The sequence below is a fragment of the Nematostella vectensis genome, chromosome 11 (genome assembly GCF_932526225.1).
Source record: "Nematostella vectensis chromosome 11, jaNemVect1.1, whole genome shotgun sequence".
Classification (NCBI taxonomy): Eukaryota; Metazoa; Cnidaria; class Anthozoa; order Actiniaria; family Edwardsiidae; genus Nematostella; species Nematostella vectensis.
Window position 1 is genome coordinate 5,825,152 of NC_064044.1, and position 21,182 is coordinate 5,846,333.

The following is a 21,182-nucleotide window of genomic DNA, read 5'->3' on the forward strand; positions in this document are numbered from 1 at the left end:
TTGTAAGTTGAAAAAGCTGCTGTATCTTCTAAGGATATGTATCTTCTTAGGACTAAGAGCACAGGATATAAAGACAAGAACGGTCTTCTTTAGCAGTATTTGACAAATGCAACACGATATTGGTTAGCCTTTATGAAATATCTCAACACAATCAATCTGCCCTGAGGAAGACTTATTAAAGACGAATTCCAGTTTTTGTTGTATTGTATTTTATTCAACACAATCGAGAATATAGATAATGTTATAAGTTCAGATCCTCACGATTATGCTTTCAATTCGTGGTTTAATTCAACTAATATTTCTCAAAATCTAAATTACAACTAACTCCGAGCTTCAACGAGGAACCAGCCCCTACGGGGGGTCCCAATCAAACATCAGGGGCCACAGGGAACCCAAGGAGGGCAATATACATATTACAACATCTCCCCCCTTTCAAAACTTCAATAAATGTTCAAAAAAAAACCAAAAAAAAATGTTCTTAACATTGTTCAATAAGTCTTTGTGGCTTCTTCACTTCACGACCAGCTCTTGTTCTGATGGGTGAATGTGCTTCTGTTTCTCTCTGATCTTCCTGTACTTTCAATGGACTTGGCGGTTCATTGATCTGCGCATTCCTAGCGACCACTTGAGGTTGAGGACTCATGTATGTGGGAGCCACTGGCATCTTCGGATTCATGGGTGTGTCCTTCGGGACAGAAATGATGTGCCTTCGATTTCTTCGAAATACACGTCCTTTCTCATCTTCAACTACATATGACCTTGGCAGGACTTCTGCTTTACACCATTCTTTATCTTTGTTTACACGAACTCTAACTTTGTCCCCAACTTCCAAAGGGGGAAGGTCCCGGCTGTGTTGATCATAGCTCATCTGTGAACTTGCTTGTCGATGGGCTAATGCTTTTACCACTCTGTGAGGGTCTACTGGGTGAGGTACCAACAAACGTCGATGGGTAGGTAGTGTTGAACGTGTACGCCTACTCATGAGTAGTTGGGCAGGTGAGACACCTATGTCGTCAAAAGGTGTATTTCTATACTTTAATAAACCTTCAAATGGGTCTTTATTCTCTGCTGCTGCTTTCTTAAAGATTCGCTTTGCAGTCTGGACAGCTCGTTCCGCAGCACCATTGGACTGGGGATACTCGGGTGAGCTGGTTACATGCTGGAATCCCCAAGCTTCTGCAAACTGCTTAAACTCATGGGTAGTACTGAAAATATTGCGGGTGTTACTGTATTGTGGGCCATTGTCGCTGATCACTTTGGCTGGAATGCCAAATCTTGCAAAGATTTGCTTCAAGGTGTTGACAACACACATGGCAGTGGACTGCCGAAGTAGTTCAACTTCAAAATACTTCGAATAGAAATCAACCACAATCAAGTAGGAATGGCCAGCAAATTCAAAAAGGTCAGTTCCAACAACCTGCCACGGTAGACCTGGAAGGTCATGTGGATGTAGGGTTTCTCTCTGCTGTTGGTTGCGGAATGCATTACAAATCTGACATGAACGTACTCGGTCCTTAATATGGGCAGTCATGGAGGGCCAAAAGACATAGTCTCTTGCCAAACTCAGACTCTTACTCTCACCCATGTGTGCTCCATGTATATCTTCAAGTACTTCAGCTCTCATGGATCTTGGTACTACAATTCTATCAGATTTGAACAGCAAACCATCTTCAACACTAAGCTCTTCCTTGTAATTCCAGTATTCTCTTGCCAGTTCGTCAACCTGATCCTTGTCTTCTGGCCAACCCTCTAGGACATATTCCATTACTACTCTTGAGGTTTCATCGTTACTTGATGCATCTCTGAATTTCTTTAATGTGGAATTCTCAATTCCCAGATTTTCAATCAGATTGATTCCAATCACATCCTCTGGTTCACTTACTGGCGTAGTGTCAGTGAGTGGGGCTCTACTCAAACAATCAGAGATGATTTGTTTCTTGCCTGGGACATATCTCACATCCAAATCATACTTGGTTAGCTTCAGAAGCATTCTCTGCAATCGTGGTGGGCATTCATTTAGGGGCTTCCTAAAAATTGCCTCCAATGGTTTGTGATCAGTTTCTACAATCACTCTCCTGCCATATACATACGTGTGGAACTTGTCTGCTCCCCATAGTATAGCTAACAACTCTCTTTCAATGTTAGCATATCTCTGCTCACAAGACGACAAAGTCTTTGAACCAAAGGCAATCGGCTTACCCTCTTGGATGATGACTGCACCAAGGCCAGTGCTACTCGCATCTACATTCAGAATGGTCTGTTTGTGATTGTCAAAATAGGCCAACACTGGTGCATGGGTGATCACAGCTTTGAGCTTCTCGAATGCCTCTTGTTGAGGCTTCTCCCAGGTGAAAACTGCTACTTGCTGGGTCAGCTGGGAGATTGGGCCTTGCAGATCAGCTTTGTGTTCAATGAACTTGTCCAAGTAGTTGATTTTTCCTAAGAATCGCTGCACGCCATCTTTGTCTGATGGGGGTGGCATCTCACTAATTGCACGCACTTTCTCAGGATCTGGTTTCAAACCCTCGGATGTGAACACATGTCCGACATAGCTTACTTCTGGAACTCGAAGCTTGATCTTCTTTGGATTAAATTTCAGGCCCACCTCTCTGCTTCTTTCAAGTACTGCTATCATCTTCCTATCAACATCACTTATATCTTTTCCATGGATTAAAAAATCATCAACAATTATTTCAACTGCAACTCCAGTGAAGAGCCTGTCCATCTCTCGTTGGTATATCTCAGGAGCAGATGAAATTCCAAATGGCAGCCGTGTAAATCTATACCGTCCCCAAGGTGTGTTGAATGTCAGAAGTTTCGAGCTTTCCTCATCTACCTCCACCTGCCAGTATCCACTGCATGCATCCAGTGTGGTGAACATTGTAGCTCCAGAAAGGCGATTGGCAACTTGCTCAACAGTGACCATGGGGTAGTGTGGCCTCTTGAGGGCCTTATTCAGATCCCTGGGATCGATGCAGATACGGACACTGTCTTTAGATGGTGGGTTGGCTCTGTCCTTCTCTTTTCGTTTGTCAACAACCAACATTGAAGACACCCACGGTGTGTGCTCTTCTTCTTTAACGATAATCCCATCTTGTTCCATCTCTTGGAGTTTTTCTCTTGTCGGTTCAAGCAGGGATATGGGGATCTTCCTAGGGGGGTGGACTACTGCAGGCACTGATGGATCTATCTCTAGGTGTACCTTGTTTGGCAGTCTTCCCGGTTTGTTACTAAAACAATCTTGGTACTGGGATAGAACCGGATCTTCTACCAACAATTCTGCATTCGGCTTGTTGCCATTCCCTTGTGTGGTCTCCTCGGCCAGTCTTTCTGGTGTGTCTATCAGGTCAAGATTCATAAACTTGAGCACCTCTAAGTCTAGGCAGGCTTCACAACTCAACAGGGGTGTAAACTCTCCATGCACAACAAGGTACAGCAGATCTATTTTTCGGTTCTTGTACTGGGTTGGAAGGCAAACACATCCAACAGGATGAATTGCCTTGTCTGCGAGCCATCCTTTAAGAGGCTGATGAATCTTTCGTAGCGGTTGTGTAGTGATGGCCTTATATACATGATATGGCATCACATTGGCCTCTGCACCTGTATCAGCTTTGACTTTCACCTCTTTTTGTGCAATCTTAAGGGTAATCACGCTCTTCTTTGTGCTATTGGGGCTGGACAGTCCCAAGTTCTACTGATCCAAAGTATAAGTGTGGATCACCCCCACGATCACCTTGGCCCATACTCTCAACCTGGTTTTCTTGCTCTACTGTGCTGACCGGTGTTTCTTTCTTACCCTTAAGAGGACACAACTTTGCAAAGTGTCCCTCTTGTTGGCAATTTCTACATTTCTTTCTTAAGGCAGGACAAATACTTGGTTTTGTGAAACGGTGCTGAAAACCACAAAACTTACAGGTAGGATTAGGTGCTCTCTCCTTTCCTTGAACTGGGTGTACACTCAATGGCTGCTGTGAACCAGTTGGTGAAGCAAACTTGAATTTCTGCAACTCAGCAGCTTCATAGGTTCTACAGTAATCATGGGCACTTTGGAGTGTCAAATCTGGCTTTTTCAACAACTCCCCTCTCAACTCATTCGATAGCACCCCTCCCACGATACGATCTCTGATCAGTGAATCTCTGAGGGTCCCAAACTCACATGTCAACGATAAGCGTTTCAGCTCACTCACGAAATTGTCCATCCTCTCACCTTCTTTCTGGTTTCTTTGATTAAACACAAGGCGCTCATAGATGACGTTTCTTGCTCCCTGACAGTGTTCCTTGAACTTTCTACACACATCTTCATAAGATTCATTGCTTTCTCCTTCGTTGAAAACAAAATGACTATATTCTTCAATTGCATCTGCTCCAGCACAATTGAGTAGCAAGTTCACCTTTAACTTGTCAGGTTTCTCATCCTTTCCTTTCGCCACTAGGTAAATTTCGAACTGCATAATAAATTTCCTCCAATTTTCTGAGGCTTGGGCATCCAGCACCAGTGGACCAGGAGTCCTGTGCGACTCTACTTCTGCCATAATTTCAATTCTTTTCTCGATATTCTTACCTTGATTCTCGTTAAACTTTTACTTGACTTCTGACACCATGTTATAAGTTCAGATCCTCACGATTATGCTTTCAATTCGTGGTTTAATTCAACTAATATTTCTCAAAATCTAAATTACAACTAACTCCGAGCTTCAACGAGGAACCAGCCCCTACGGGGGGTCCCAATCAAACATCAGGGGCCACAGGAAACCCAAGGAGGGCAATATACATATTACAACAGATAAAACGAAGAATGTCAAAACAAAACCTGTTATGCTCAAATAATTTGATTACTAAGTTAAGTACTCGCATTCTCAAAGCATACAAAAAGGACAACAAAAAGCCTAATAACTGTCATATCCTCAATAGACAATACAAATCGTCGTCCGAAACTCACCTTGCATTGTTTTTTTTGGTCGCTTTTTTGTGGTTCTGTTCGCTTTTTAATGTGAACTGTTACTTGCTTAAATTTACTAGCTTAAACCAGATAAATCTTGGCGTGAATGAATGTAGATCTCCTCTAGTTGACTTTATCCTTAAGTCACAAAATTTGAGGCAAAATAAATAATCATCGCATAATCGACAAGGACTTTTTCCCTTGCTCCGTGCTTGTATTTAGTCGCCATTTCGGGGCAGAGTGGGGCCTGGGAGTCGCGCGGCTGACTGACTGACTGACTGGCTGGCGAGTGACACCACAGGGTACCCGCGCGATGACCACAAAAACCAAGTCGCATACCTATACCATATTTCTATGCCTATGGGGCTACGCGCGCGGCCTGCGGCCGCGCTTAGCTCCGCTATCAATGATAAGACACAAGCATAATTTTATACATGAAGACTTTTTAATGAATCATTTTATTTTTTCATGTCAATGCAATATTTATATTGTGGTGTGCACAATTTTTCTTAGCCAAATTATAAAGGATAGGACACGAGCCTAACTTTAGAAATGAATAATTTTTGAATGATCCATTTTAATTTCCTGTGTCAATACATTATTTTTATTATGGCTTGCACAATTTTTCACAACCAATTATATGTGATAAGACACCAGCCTAAATAAATGATTTTAAATTAAAAGCCATGATCTCTTAATAATTCAGAATAACACCTTTTTTAACATCATGCATTTTTCCTACTTACGTGTATACACCACTTAATAGCAATCCCATACTGCTGGATTTCAGCTTTGACTTTTTCATGTCAAATAATGTTACATAATTTGTACAATGATAATAAAAACAAGCATTTTCTAAAAGGCACCCATTTGTTAATAAAAGTATTTATTGTCATTCTCGTGCTCAATTTAATTCATTCATCCATCATAATCCTGGGTAGTCTTCCTGGGGGAGTGGAGGGAGGTAAATATATCAGTTGTTATTGAATACAAAAATTCATTAATTTGATACCCCTAAAGGATAGCAGTATCAGAATAACCATTAAACACCCCCTGAGGGATAGTAGTTGGGTGAAGTTTATACCCTAAAGATAGAATAATTATCTACACACCATCTACTTTTTTGGAGAGCCAAACCCCAGGGGGTGGGGGTCATGGCAGAAATTAGTAATGTACCCAAGACACCAGGAGTTACTTGGAAATGGATATAAAATATAAAAACTACTCCAAAGCTAGTTTGCATCCCCTATATCCACAAATTTGCTACAAGTATTGCTGAAAAAGTACATCCACGCAGGCTCCGCTTTTAGGCAGTGCCTAAATCTATATATTTATGGTTATGTTGATGATGGTGGTAATGAATGATGATCGTGTTGATAAATTTGGTGAAGTTGATGATGGTGATGAATATGGTTATGTTGAAAATGAGCCTAGTTCTTGCATAGATAATTACTTGACCAAATTCACCAAAATATTCACATGATAAGGGGAATCAAAGCAAGCACCCACCAATGAAATTGAGAATTTTTCCCTTTCGGAGGTTTAGTTCCTGCATCCTCATTATAGTTTTTCTTAAGCAAACAAATAACCAATGCGAAACCATAATGTCGAATAGTTCAGGCGTATTAAAAATATCCGCGGGGGTGATAATTATGATAACCATATGGTAGTTGTGGTGATGGTAAAAAAAAGGTGGTGATAATTCAGTTGTGAAGATGGTGATGATCAGTGGATGTCGTGTACCGGCAGTAGCGGATCTAGGGGGGGAGAGTTTAGGGGGTTTAAACCCCCCTTTTGGCTGCCAGAAAGCCACATGTAACAAAAAATAATTACCCTCTCCCGCTTTGTCACTGAGCCAAACCCCTCTTTAGCGAAGAGCTAGATCCGACCCTGACCAGGCTCCCTGCTCTTCCCTAAGAACATGACATGACGGAAAAACCTGGAAAACGCGTAATTCCAGATAGAGAGAGAAGACAAAATTTCTTACAATGGCTATAGGTTCCTTGTATTACGGACTGATTTTCAAAACAAATAACGTGAGGCCGTAGTGCGCATAACCAGATTTTGGCTTTTTAAGATAAGTTTTCCTTGATCATCATAAGTTACTAAGTACTCAGAGAAATTCTCCGCCTTATTCGATGTGAAATGGGCTTATTTGAAGCGTCACGTCATGTTTTTCCGTCATGTCTAAGAACACACAACTGACGCATCCTCGCTGTGAGAACAATCATGATTGTGGGTAAATTGGCATGAGAACAGGGTAGCCTCACTGCCAGAGCAATAGACATTATCAAACCATATCGGCCCGCTTCCTTGGCCAAAATGAGCTGATGGGTAAACAGAGACTACGGATCCATATCCAAGCCATCTACACACGACACGCCCTTCGTTGATGGTCCAATGGTCATCGCACACCGTTCCCAACTGACTATTGTGGAGCACCTCGACACGGCCATAAGATCCGTGCGACAGTCTGATCTGAACAACTATTAAATAAATCACATTTGGGTTTAGAATTATCAAAACAACTTCATTAGTTCCCAGAAAAACAACACGTTTTTTACATGAAACAGAAATTACTCAAGGTTTAGCAGTCGAGCGTTTAGGTAAACATGCCTAAGAAGAAAGCGTTCCTAGTACTACCAGAATCTTGACGAAATGGACATTCAACGTTTTTCGATAGGGAGGGGGGGAGGGGTCTTGGTAAAATCAGACGGGGGTTATCGTCGGCAAAATCAATTCTTAACCATAAGAGACCCTTCAAAGAAACATTTATCATTCGAGTTTGATTTCTCAAAAGTTTAGAGCCTGGATATAAGTAAGTAAAGTATACTACAGGGGGGAACAAGTAATATATGTTTTGTGATTTGCTGTATGTTTGTTGTTTATTTGTCAATTCTGTTTAAATTTGTTGGATAAGTTAGCTTTATAACTTTTGATATATATAATCTTGTATGCCACGGCATGAATATGTATAGGTGATGAGATAACCCGAAGACAAGAGGTTAACAGAAGAAAACCAAGTTCTTACCATGCTTCGTGGCATAAGGTGAAGCCCGTACGACTTAGCTTCGAGGCTCTCTTTTTTTTTTATCCTGGTCATGTGACTTTTTACCTGTGCACCCACTTCCGGCCCATTAATATCCTAAACGACATGTACAAGTGTATGAGCCCACGGTGTTGGTGCAGCTTACCTGCGCACTCACTTCCGGTCCAGTAGTATCCTGACGAGCATGCGCAATAGAAGTACGGCTCATCGTACAATGTCACGCACTCCCCATTACTGCAAGGCGATTCTTCGCAGGGAGACTGCAAACAAAAGAGCACGCGTCAGCGTAAACATCTACGTGCTCGATAACTTCGAGCATCCCCTTAACAGATTAATTAATTATTCCTAGGGACGACTTTTGCAGCAGTTCTCCTAAAAAGAGCAAACACTCAGGATCCCCAGCAAATAGCCATATACTCCAAGGGTATAAAGGTTTTTTGCATGTTTATAAATCTAGGGAAACCAAAGTCTGGATTTTTTTAGGTTAAGTTCTTTCCTTTCACGAAGTCTTTGTATTTTTAAAAGCATTCCACGAGGACTGTTTCTGTCATTATGCCAATTGAGTTTTTTGTTTCGCACTGTTTAAAGCCCGTATAACCTTTTAAAACTGAGAGATTTGGTCAATTCTTTATAATTTCTTCTATAAAATAATAAAACGAATTTCATTTAACTAATTTTGCGCTGTTTTAGGTTTTTCCGACAAAACAAGAGATGAAACCCTCGATCCAATCCCATTTCGCGCGGCCAAGAAAATGAGCTTCAATTGAGAAAATTTAATTTTTTGGCTAGATAACTAGAAGTGAATTATCCCCGCCTTTCCTTTATCCCAAGGTGCACGAAGTCTTTGTCTTATACCAAGTATTCCATGTGGTTGTACCCAATTCATGGCCGTAGCAGGGGGTGGGGCACTGGGGTCACCGCCCCCCCCCCCCAATATTTAAAAAAATCATAAGAAAATGACCAGTAGGGGCGTGGCTGTGCCCCCAATGTTTTCTTAATGTTTCTGTATCGTGACCCCCAATAATTCGAGGCCTGCTTCGGCTATGCACTTACCTTTATCCCAAAGTGAAAGAAGTCTTTGGCCTGTACTAAGTATTCAGAGTCATTACATCCACCACCTACCTTTATCCCAAAGTGCACGAAGTCCTTGTCTTGTAGCAAGTATTCAGAGTGGTTATATCTATCAGTAGATATAAGCTCACACACGTGTCTTCCACTCTTTGTCGCTGTCAATCTGACGTTTACGGAGTGACACCAGCCTTCAGTAAGACATTCAAACGAACAATCCATGACGTCATCAACCAGGACGCTCTTTTGGACAACTGGACAACAGCAATGTATAGATTAATTAGCGAGTTCTGGAAGGAGGTAGAGTTCGGGCTTTGGGTTTGATTTCCGAGTAGAAAGGAAATTATACTCGAGACGGTTAGGGGCCCATTTTACGTCACCCATAGTGTATCAATTTAACACCTACCATCGAAAGTCAAAGCATGGTCTATTTATATTTCATAATCTAATGCCTACTGTTTAAAATAGTCGTACGACGAAAGTTTCAAATGTGGTTCACATTGGATTTTTCCTGAAGTTAGCAAAAACTACACAAATATTCTAAGGATTTTTGGGTCGCCATTTTATGGCTGGAGGAGGAGGAAAGGGGTAGGGGGCGGGAGAGAAAAGAAAAGAAGCAAGAAGTCTTCTCCTCCTTGCTCTTCTCTCCCGCGCCCTGTCCCTTCCGCCGCCTCGTTCTCGCGCCTTGTCAAGCTGACCTCGACATCCTGGGTATCCGAGAATATATGCATTGGCTTATTCGCGCAAATCTCCCAGATTGGCTGAGAAAGTAACGCAACGCTAGACTTTGGCTGAGCAAAAAATTAACACAACGCTGTGAATGTGTTGAGCAAGAAAGTAACACAACACCTTGCATTGGTTGAGCGAGAAAGTAACACAACACTTTGTATTGGTTGAGCGACAAAGTAACACAACACTTTGCATTGGTTGAGCGAGAAAGCAGCACAACACTTTGCATTGGTTGAGCGAGAAAGTAACACAACACTTTGCATTGGTTGATCTAGAAAGTAACACAACCCTTTGCATTGGTTGATCTAGAAAGAAAGACAACACTTTGCATTGGTTTAACGATAAAGTAACACAACACTTTGCATTGGTTTAGCGAGAAAGTAACACAACACTTTGCATTGGTTGAGCGAGAAAGTAACACAACACTTTGCATTGGTTGAGCGAGAAAGTAACACAACACTTTGCATTGGTTGAGCGAGAAAGTAACACAACACTTTGCATTGGTTGACCGAGAAAGTAACACAACACTTTGCATTGGTTGAGCGAGAAAGTAACACAACACTTTGCATTGGTTGAGCGAGAAAGTAACACAACACTTTGCATTGGTTGATCTAGAAAGTAACACAACACTTTGCATTGGTTGAGCGAGAAAGTAACACAACACTTTGCATTGGTTGAGCGAGAAAGTAACACAACACTTTGCATTGGTTGATGAGCAAAAAAGTAACACAACACTGTGAATGGGTTAATCTAGGAAGTGACACAGCCATTGACATTGGTTGAGCGAGAAAGTAACTTAACAGTTGCATTTGTTGAGCGAGAAAGTAACACAACACTTTGCAATGGTTGACCGAGAAAGAAACACAACACTTTGCATTGATTAATGAGCAAAAAAGTAACACAACACTGCGAATGGGTTAATCTAGGAAGTGACACAGCCATTGACATTGGTTGAGCGAAAAAGTAACTTAACAGTTGCATTGGTTAAGCGAGAAAGTAACACAACACTTTGCATTGGTTGAGCGAGAAAGTAATACAACACTTTGCATTGGTTGATCTAGAAAGTAACACAACACTTTGCATTGGTTGAGCGAGAACGTAACACAACACTCTGAATTGGTTGAGCGAGAAAGTAACACAACACTTTGCATTGGTTGACCGAGAAAGTAACACAACACTTTGCATTGGTTGAGCGAGAAAGTAACACAACACTTGCATTGGTTGAGCGAGAAAGTAACACAACACTCTGCATTGATTGAGCGAGAAAGTAACACAACACTCTGCATTGATTGAGCGAGAAAGTAACACAACACTTTGCATTGGTTGACCGAGAAAGTAACACGACACTTTGCATTGGTTGATGAGCAAACAAGTAACGCAACACTGTGAATGGGTTAATCTAGAAAGTAACACAGCCATTTAAATTTGTTGAGCGGGGAAGGAACACAACACTTGCAACTAAGTTATTCAATCAATTCAATGATTAAAAAGGTCCATATCTACTTTCAACCCTCTAACAACTGACAAAACAAAGGAGTACTGCTTCCGGATCACTAAAAAGACTCACATTTTGCTGATGAAAGGCATCTAAAGAAGGGTTCGAAAATAACGTTTCAACAAGGAAAGGTGAGAATAGCAATCTCAAAAGCAAATTTATCAGTGTTATGTGTTTTCTTTTTCTTAAAAGAAGTTGTCATATAATTAGTCCATCTAGGCAGAATTTGATAAGGGGATACGCAAGTAAACATAAAAAAAAAAGAAAACGAAAAAAGGAACAGAAGAAAATCAATAGTATTTTCTTTTCCAGTATTTTTACTCTTCAAATGGAATGAAAGGGCAAAATATATATATATACATGTTCTTGGGCGTTGTTGTTACCTCCGTGCGTACTGATAAAATATGATAACTAGTTTATCATTCGATGCTTAAATATCTTTTCTAACAAGGAAATACTCCAATAAAAGTGAGAAAATACTTATCTACCTTAAACAAATAACATATAGAGACGTTCAACCCTCTGGACAAAAATATCAGTAACATTCCAGACAGATGTTTTGAGTTTGTTATAAAGTTCTAAAGTATTTTTTGATATAATCTTACTTGATTGGTTATTGTCCTCTGCTTGTGAGATGGTGGGCAGCGCAAATCGTTTTCCCGGGTGAGCAACGAACTTATTTGATATGAAACCGCTGTCTTTATCGCGAAGTTCCAGGCTCATACAAACAGTCACCCAAATCACCAAACACAGAACACAGAGTTGAGAGCCGAGCGGCGCTAACATAGGCAAGGTCTTCATCTTCCTTACTAAACAGAATGCTGAACTGAATCTAAGAGATAAGAAATACGAGTATTTATACAGAATCTTAAATGTCACTGTTTTGAAATAAGATACTTTAAGGCATATAGTGGTTATATTGGTCACGAAGAACCGCCCAAAACTGGTTCTGATAGATTTATTTTGTCCTTAAACGGTATTTCAAGTACCTAGAACGACATTTCCCATTTTGCTACCTGATACTGTAATGCAGGTATAAAATGCAAGTATTTTTCAGGTTCTTATTATAGTGTCGGCCGCCTAAAAGTATTGCTCATTAAATATTAAAATTAGTTTGTAAATAATTTTGTTGCTCAGTGGTCCCTTTTAAATATACACAAGTGCATAAGGCTAGAATAGCATTTTCTCTATTCTAAAAAAAACGATATTAATTTTACCCCAAATAATTACGTTTTTTAATATACAATAATATTATTATAATTATTCTTATCTGATCTATGAATCGCTATGGCCATTTTATAGCTATGCAAAGGGCTCGAGAACAGCTGGGAATCTGGCGCCCGAGCTATCTTTGTAACAAGACAGCTCTACAAATAAAGTAAAAAGTTAAAGAAACATTAAAAGCCCATATGGGCTCCTTCAAAAAGACCGATTGTATCATCAATGTGAGATGTTCCAGAAAAAGTTAGCATTCGTTTGAGTCATTTCCTGTTCACAAAACTCGTCAAATCTTATAATGAATTTAAATAAGGGATCTATTACCTACACTGGCATTATTGCTGTCATAATTTTAATTAAATTTATTATCGTCTAATGTGTTTGCGCATAAACGATAAAAAGTGGATATTATTGCAAAAGTGTTTTTGCACTTGAAAGCGATGAGTATTTACTTTTTATTTTGCATTTTCTTTCTCCAAAATGCAATTCTTTTCTCATTGGGCCCATTTTTCAACTTGTTTATCGAACCTCAATTCTTTCCCAACTATTATGAGTTTTCCAATTAGAAAAACCACCCATTATCCCGTTCCCGCTCTCTCTGTCGGCATATTGTTGAGATAACATTTGAATGAATTTTGGTTCTCGATGGACGAGATAAGAAAAAAAAAACGTTTTGGACAAAAAAAAATTTGCATGAACATAATGCACGAATATGCGATAATGTATGTTAATAAGAATGAATACAACCGAGTACCTGTTATTCTCAGTTGAGATTGGGCCGTTTTTAATTTTGGGAAATTTTAAGGCTGAATATGTTCTTAACGATGTTCTTAAATTTTAGTGTATATAAAAATATAATAACCAATGAATTAATAGGAAGAGAAGTACGCTAATTAATGATCAATAGCAATAATAAAGTTGTTAGTATGAGCACAATTTTATTTTGCATTTTAGAACGCCTCAGGACTAAAAAAGAAAAAGACCTTTCTGCTATCTGAGCCTTGGCATGTTCATGTAGTTGGTGTTCGCCAAATATTTAGCTCACCAGAACCCTTCGTTAATCTCGTTGTTCGACCAGTGCGTGCTGCAAATAATGACAATGGTAATGACAGAGGGCCGGAATGTGTGCATATCAGTCCTGTAAAATATCGTAAAACTTTAACCCACTTAGTATTTTGCCGATGACAAAATGGCGGATAAAAGAAAAACACGTTCATCAGTGAAACAGACAAAGCATTTTCAAATGCCTTTTGTTTGAGCAACTAAAAATCAAAATCTGCTCTCCGTAAATTTACTATGCTCTCTGATGCTCTCCGTAAATTTACCTCGCTCTCTGTGCTTCTCGTAAATTTACCATGCTCTCCGATGCTCTCCTTAAATTTACCATGCTCTCCGATGCTCTCCTTAAATTTTCCATGCTGATGTTCCGATTTAAGCCGCTCTTATTGTCATGCACTAAAGGGACGGACCATTAGAAAAGTGATGGGCGGGGGGGGGGGGGGGGGGGCAAAAAGCAGAAAAAAAATTCGTGCAAGGGAAAAAAAGAAAAACATTTCATGCAGGCCGACCATAAACACAAACAAAAAATCGTGCATCAAGCTTAAAAATATCGTGAATCAAGCTTAAGGCACCAAATGGTTCATTGGCCTGTGAATGATATCATAATCAGCAGATGCCCGTATGTCATATCGGACATTATAGTCTACAACTTCTATTTGTATCTATCATATCACAGTAAATCAGACGTCTATATCTAAACAGTCATTTTATTTTCTGGTATAACAACTGAAAATCATATCAATATATCCCAACTGCAACTATAAATGATAAAATAAAATATAATGAGATAGTAAATATTTTAATTTTAAACTATTATATAATATATAATATGGGGGATCCCAAATGTGTCATTAACTATTATGTTTTCATTATTACAAAAATCCTAATCATAAACAATATGTACCAAATGGACGCGAACAGGGCCTTCAGAAGTGCAATGGTAAGCCACGTACACCAAGCGGATTTCTCCTATCGCATTGCATCTACATCCAGGAGAAACTATTATATTAAAGGTATTCTGAGACCAAGAACAAGCGTAAAGAACTTGGCAACTGTGAGTCCACAGGCAAGGATGAAGCCAATCGCACCAGCTGATAATTGCAATTGTGCGAGCCATTTTTAAAACCCTTTTTTATCCTCTTCGTGATAAACTTTGATATAAAATCAAATTTGTGCATCATATTAATACCAAGTAAGAGTAGTGATGTTTCGCGAAAAAAACAATGAGCACCTCGGAATATTTCCTTTTCTGGAAACACTTTTTTGTTTTGACATTCGAGGCATCAAAACATTGAAACAACCAATCACAGATCAAATTGTAAGATAACGTCATAATACTCGCTGGACCTAAGTAAAAAAAACATGGCGGCCATATAGAGAGACGAGAATAAGAGCATAAAACAGTATCTTTCTGCTTTTTGGTAGGGTTTAGACGTATCAAAACTTTAAAGACTTGTAGAAAAGCCTTTGGGCGCAAAGATGTGGTAAAATTTATATTTCGAATGGCTATGTTCGGTGTGAAAGTCCGATTCGCTATAGTCAATAGATGACAGCGAGGATGATGGTCATCACGAATGAATTACAGCTTGGAAGCGTAATTATACTGGAATTCGAAGGTACACTTAACGGTGGACAAGCAGGCATGGATTCTTGACCCTGGAGTTGACTGCTCAGTACTGCAAATGGTTTTCGTTGCGTCCTCCGAAGCTCATAATGCATGCATAAATACATGCCTTACTGTGTGTTGTGTTTAGTCTCAATAAGTTTTATATGCAGCCCGTCCGATATTGTCGGTCGATCATGAACATTCAGTATTCAAATTGCCTTGTGCAGGCGCTGTTAAAAGCTGAATGGGGGTCTAGAATTTTTCAAAGATGGTTCAATTTATGAAAACTATTACAATAGCTTTGTGCTTAAAAAGGATTGGACCATTGGACCACAGAACCACACTTGGATCAGCCACTGCAGAAAATGACTTGACACATACAGTATTTCATATTTGTTTTAATGACTTATTAGAGGTATAAGCTTAAATCATCTCATCTCCTACACACAAAAAGCATGTGGTACACAGAATATCAAATAAAACAAATAGAAGACAGTTTGAATTTTTATTTTATTTTTGCTTGGCTTGTACCAACCAGCCCATCTTTTGTATAACTCTTAAATTTAAATATTTCACAATGTCCCTAGAGCATGAATGGGCTATGACTTAATAGCCGAAAGGCTGAATGGGCTTAGGATTTATATGCCTTGAAAGTTAGAGGGATAATTGCCCAGGGGTGGGTTGGAAGGGGGGGGGGGCAGTATTCAGTTATAAACATTATGGAATGGTCCAACAGAGCTCAAAATTTTATACACCCAAAAAGGATGGAAACTTGCCACCCCCAAAAAACACAATCCTGTTGGTAAAATGTTCAATCCCAAAGAAATGCAGTGGACACATTATGTTGTAAATGTTTTTACAGCATATGTATAATGCAATATGTCTAGAAAACAAATCATTTTCATGAGCTTATCATTCTTCTCCTAAACAATTTTACTCCAACAGAATTCTAATGATTTGAATTCTTTCTGGTAGAAAATTTTCAGTCAGAGTAAATGGGAGAAAAGTGGAAACAATTTGTCCAATCATACAATTTTAACAATCAAGCACCATACATAAAAGTGATGTGAAATAATCAACGATCCCCTCTCATTTCAAAAGCACATTTTGAATGCACAATATGCTGTGTCCTATATTATGTTTTAGTGCGAATTAAAAAAACAACCCAGAAGTATAATACTGTGTTAGCTCTGGGTATTTAATACATAGAAACTTTTTAACTAACCTTCATCCATGCTCTTGGTTTATACTCGGATCATAATAGAAGTAGAAAAAACCTTCCCTCGCTAGAAAACATGTTATTACTAGAAAACCTATTTTCAACGAGGAGTCCATGGACCAGGGGCAGGGCCGTAGCAGAGGCTGGGGTGCAAATCTCCATTAACGTTGAAAGCCATATAATCTCATATAACTTTTCCACCAAGCAGCGTTCTTTAAGCATTTTCTTTGTAAATACGAAGGGGGTCCCCCCTATTCTCTTGGCAGTGCTACAGAACTAGGGGGTCAGTTTGTAACCATACTTTCAAAAAGTGCAATAGTCAATAACACATAGCTTTAACAAATAAAACAAATATTAAAAAAAAGAATAGTATAAGTTTTTTTATCACTAACAGTGGAATACAAAGGAGAAAATTCAATGATCTGTCCATCCTTATATATTTACTTATCTTCATGGCCTTATTGCAGAGGAGCCAACTGAAACTACAGCCTCACACAATAATTTTATTTTATTTTATTTTTATTCAATTTAGCTATTTACTAATAACTTTGGCAGCGCTGTATAAGATTTCTGGTTTTAAAATCAGCCAGAAAAAGCAAAAAAAAAAAAATGATAGCAATAAATACGGCTAGGCTAGCTATCAAACGAAGCAGTCCACTTGATAGTGTAGGGAGGGCCCTTGTTGCCTATACTTATGTCGGTGATGTGCAGAGCTCAACACGATATTGTTTAAAGAAACCAAACGTCCTAGCAACTGGCGTCGCGTCCCATATAGAGACATACCGCATTCGAAAGCTACATAACTCCTCGTTATCGGAAAATTTTTTCTAAGCTCAAAAAAAATATTATAAAGAGATCTTGGCAAATTTCTACATGTGTTTGGGTTTGAAATCGGTCAAAAATGGCGCCACGCAGCGCCAACTCACTTGGAATAAATACTCACCGTCACCATGTTGTCACTCCATTGCTTCGAAAACTTGCACGAGGTGGCTTTGAAATATGATCTATCATATTGGCTGCACTAAACTTTCAAAGACAGATCGGAAATAGCTTTGAAATTGAATATCTTTTCTTTCCGGCTGTAAAGATCCAAGAGGCTTGAGAGATGAGGAGTGATGACGTCACAACCCCTTTCGGCTGTTTCCAGAAATGGAAATATTCTGAAGTGATGAGGTGAAGCACATAGTACAGTTATAGTACACTTAAATCATATTTTGCGACAATTTTTGTACATGATGGTAAAACCTGGTAAAACCGTGGTTTTCTAAAATCTCCAGGCAGTTTTTTTTACCTGGACTTCTGGTACCTGGGAATAAGGATTGACTTTATGTCCTAAGCAATCACCATTTGGATTAATTGTATTCACAAATAGAATGAACTCTAGATAATGAACTCTAGCCTGCGTGCAGCCAGAAAGAACTATTTCCGGCTGCACGCAAACTAATGAACTCTAGATTCATAGTTGTTTTCCGCAACATAGATAAATGTCAGTGTTTTTGGCGAAAAAAAAAATCCTGCAAGCCAATCGCTCATAAAAAAGTATTCGTGCATCAGTATTCGTGAACACTTAACACTTACAGTATGTGTGAGCAGGGAACACTTATAGTATGTGTGAGCAGGGAACATTTACAGTATGTGTGAGTAGGGAGCACTTACAGTATGTGTGAGCAGGGAACACTTACAGTATGTGTGAGTAGGGAGCACTTACAGTATGTGTAAGCAGGGAACACTTACAGTATGTGTGAGCAGGGAACACTTACAGTATGTGTGAGCAGGGAACACTTACAGTATGTGTGAGCAGGGAACACTTATAGTATGTGTGAGCAGGGAACACTTACAGTATGTGTGAGCAGGGAACACTTACAGTATGTGTGAGCAGGGAACACTTATAGTATGTGTGAGCAGGGAACATTTACAGTATGTGTGAGTAGGGAGCACTTACAGTATGTGTGAGCAGGGAACACTTACATTATGTGTGAGCAGGGAACACTTACATTATGTGTGAGCAGGGAACACTTACAGTATGTGTGAGCAGGGAACACTTACATTATGTGTGAGCAGGGAACATTTATAGTATGTGTGAGTAGGAAAAACTTACAGTATGTGTGAGCAGGGAACACTATTAGTATGTACGAGCAGGGAACACTTACAGTATGTGTGAGCAGGGAACACTTACAGTATGTGTGAGCAGGGAACACTTATAGTATGTGTGAGCAGGGAACACTTACAGTATTTGTGAGCAGGAAACACTTACAGTATGTGTGAGCAGGGAACACTATTAGTATGTGTGAGCAGGAAACACTTACAGTATGTGTGAGCAGGGAACACTTACAGTATGTGTGAGCAGGAAACACAGTATGTGTGAGCAGGAAACACTTACAGTATGTGTGAGCAGGGAACACTTACAGTATGTGTGAGCAGGGAACATTATTATATGTGTGAGCAGGGAACACTTACAGTATGTGTGAGCAGGGAACACTTACAGTATGTGTGAGCAGGGAATACTTACAGTATGTGTGAGCAGGGAACACTTACAGTATGTGTGAGCAGGGAACACTTACAGTATGTGTGAGCAGGGAACATTATTATATGTGTGAGCAGGGAACACTTACAGTATGTGTGAGCAGGGAACACTTACAGTATGTGTGAGCAGGGAACACTTACAGTATGTGTGAGCAGGGAACACTTACATTATGTGTGAGCAGGGAACATTTATAGTATGTGTGAGTAGGAAAAACTTACAGTATGTGTGAGCAGGGAACACTATTAGTATGTACGAGCAGGGAACACTTACAGTATGTGTGAGCAGGGAACACTTACAGTATGTGTGAGCAGGGAACACTTATAGTATGTGTGAGCAGGGAACACTTACAGTATTTGTGAGCAGGAAACACTTACAGTATGTGTGAGCAGGGAACACTATTAGTATGTGTGAGCAGGAAACACTTACAGTATGTGTGAGCAGGGAACACTTACAGTATGTGTGAGCAGGAAACACAGTATGTGTGAGCAGGAAACACTTACAGTATGTGTGAGCAGGGAACACTTACAGTATGTGTGAGCAGGGAACATTATTATATGTGTGAGCAGGGAACACTTACAGTATGTGTGAGCAGGGAACACTTACAGTATGTGTGAGCAGGGAATACTTACAGTATGTGTGAGCAGGGAACACTTACAGTATGTGTGAGCAGGGAACACTTACAGTATGTGTGAGCAGGGAACATTATTATATGTGTGAGCAGAGAACACTTACACTATGTGTGAGCAGGGAACACTTACAGTATGTGTGAGCAGGGAATACTTACAGTATGTGTGAGCAGGGGACACTTACAGTATGTGTGAGCAGGGAACACTTACAGTATGTGTGAGCAGGGAACACTTACAGTATGTGTGAGCAGGGAATACTTACAGTATGTGTGAGCAGGGGACACTTACAGTATGTGTGAGCAGGGAACATTTACAGTATGTGTGAGCAGGGAATACTTACAGTATGTGTGAGCAGGGAACACTTATAGTATGTGTGAGCAGGGAACACTTACAGTATGTGTGAGCAGGGAGCACTATTATATGTGTGAGCAGGGAACACTTACAGTATGTGTGAGCAGGGAGCACTTACAGTATGTGTGAGCAGGGAATACTTACAGTATGTGTGAGCAGGGAACACTATTTGTATGTTTTTAACTGTAGTATCAGTTGTTTCGCGTGTTCGTTTATTAACACACCCCTCTGTAACAGACGCGAAATAACAGATAGAACACAGTGAACAGTTAGAAACAAACTCTTTAGAGAACACAAATCTTTCATTTGTCCTTCTCCTCAACCGTGCACGGCCTGTTCTCTTTTTTTTTTCTCCGACCCATGCGTTTGCTTCTTTGTTTCAAGATTCTAAAATTATTTTAAGGTGGTGTGCGCTCAATTGTTTGAAGTTAGTTTAGAAAAGAATACTATTATCGCCGCGCTGATAGTAACTTGTTTTAGCACAGGTTTCAAAGTTTTTTCGAACCCTGAAAAGCCAGTGGTGTGCGCTCAATTGTTTGAAGTTTTTTTAGAAAAGAATACTATTATCGCCGCGCTGATACGAACTTGTTTTAACACAGGTTTCATAATTCTTTCGAACCCTGAAAAGCCAGTGGTGTGCGCTCAAAATTGTTTGAAGTTTGTTTAGAAAAGAATACCATTATCGCCGCGCTGATACGAACTTGTTTTAACACAGGTTTCATAATTCTTTTGAACCCTGAAAAGCCAGTGGTGTGCGCTCAATTGTTTGAAGTTTGTTTAGAAAAGAATACTATTATCGCCGCGCTGATACGAACTTGTTTTAACACAGGTTTCATAATTCTTTCGAACCCTGAAAAGCCAGTGGTGTGCGCTCAAAATTGTTTGAAGTTTGTTTAGAAAAGAATACTATTATCGCCGCGCTGATACGAACTTGTTTTAACACAGGTTTCATAATCATTTCGAACCCTGGAAAGCCAGTGGTGTGCGCTCAATTGTTTTAAGTTTGTTTAGAAAAGAATACTATTATCGACGCGCTGATACGAACTTGTTTTAACACAGGTTTCATAATCATTTCGAACCCTGGAAAGCCAAATACCATGGACTAAAAAATAGCTGTTTAGAGATTGAAAACAAGCAAATTGCCAAATGTAAAAGCCCTTTATTTGAAAGCGGTGATATCGATGTACTCAAAATATTTTGATAGATCAAAATTACGTGCATAAGCGCCGTCGAACTTGCATGTTAGACCACTCTTCTATAGATATATACTAAAAAGTATTTGTTTTATCGAAAATGGTG

General features: G+C 39.6%; 3 protein-coding genes across 3 annotated transcripts; all 3 read right to left on the reverse strand.

Annotated features, from left to right (window-relative positions):
- Window positions 1-478: 478 nt before the first annotated feature.
- LOC125573781 (uncharacterized protein K02A2.6-like) lies at window positions 479-3,583 on the reverse strand. Its single transcript, XM_048734552.1, has one exon. It carries the CDS (start codon window positions 3,581-3,583, stop codon window positions 479-481), a length of 3,105 nt encoding a protein of 1,034 aa, XP_048590509.1.
- An 82-nt stretch (window positions 3,584-3,665) lies between these two features.
- On the reverse strand, window positions 3,666-4,532 carry LOC125573783. The gene has a single exon (XM_048734553.1). The coding sequence runs from the start codon at window positions 4,530-4,532 to the stop codon at window positions 3,666-3,668; it is 867 nt and encodes a 288-aa protein (XP_048590510.1).
- A 2,594-nt stretch (window positions 4,533-7,126) lies between these two features.
- LOC125556719 (antigen WC1.1-like) lies at window positions 7,127-12,101 on the reverse strand. Its single transcript, XM_048734554.1, has 4 exons — window positions 11,886-12,101; window positions 9,111-9,310; window positions 8,134-8,248; window positions 7,127-7,425 (listed from the first exon to the last, which is right to left on the reverse strand). The coding sequence occupies exons 1-4, from the start codon at window positions 12,079-12,081 to the stop codon at window positions 7,127-7,129; spliced, it is 810 nt and encodes a 269-aa protein (XP_048590511.1). The 5' UTR covers window positions 12,082-12,101.
- Between the last annotated feature and the right edge of the window lie 9,081 nt (window positions 12,102-21,182).

Coding starts and splice junctions, on each gene's coding strand:
- LOC125573781 (XM_048734552.1), bottom strand. CDS start 3,583: ATGCCATATCATGTATATAAGGCCATCACTACACAACCGCTACGAAAG.
- LOC125556719 (XM_048734554.1), bottom strand. CDS start 12,081: ATGAAGACCTTGCCTATGTTAGCGCCGCTCGGCTCTCAACTCTGTGTT. Junction 8,249..9,110: donor TCGTGCACTTTGGGATAAAG/GTAGGTGGTGGA, acceptor TTTTGTTTGCAG/TCTCCCTGCGAAGAATCGCC. Junction 7,426..8,133: donor GACCGGAAGTGAGTGCGCAG/GTAAGCTGCACC, acceptor TTTATTTAATAG/TTGTTCAGATCAGACTGTCG.
- LOC125573783 (XM_048734553.1), bottom strand. CDS start 4,532: ATGGCAGAAGTAGAGTCGCACAGGACTCCTGGTCCACTGGTGCTGGAT.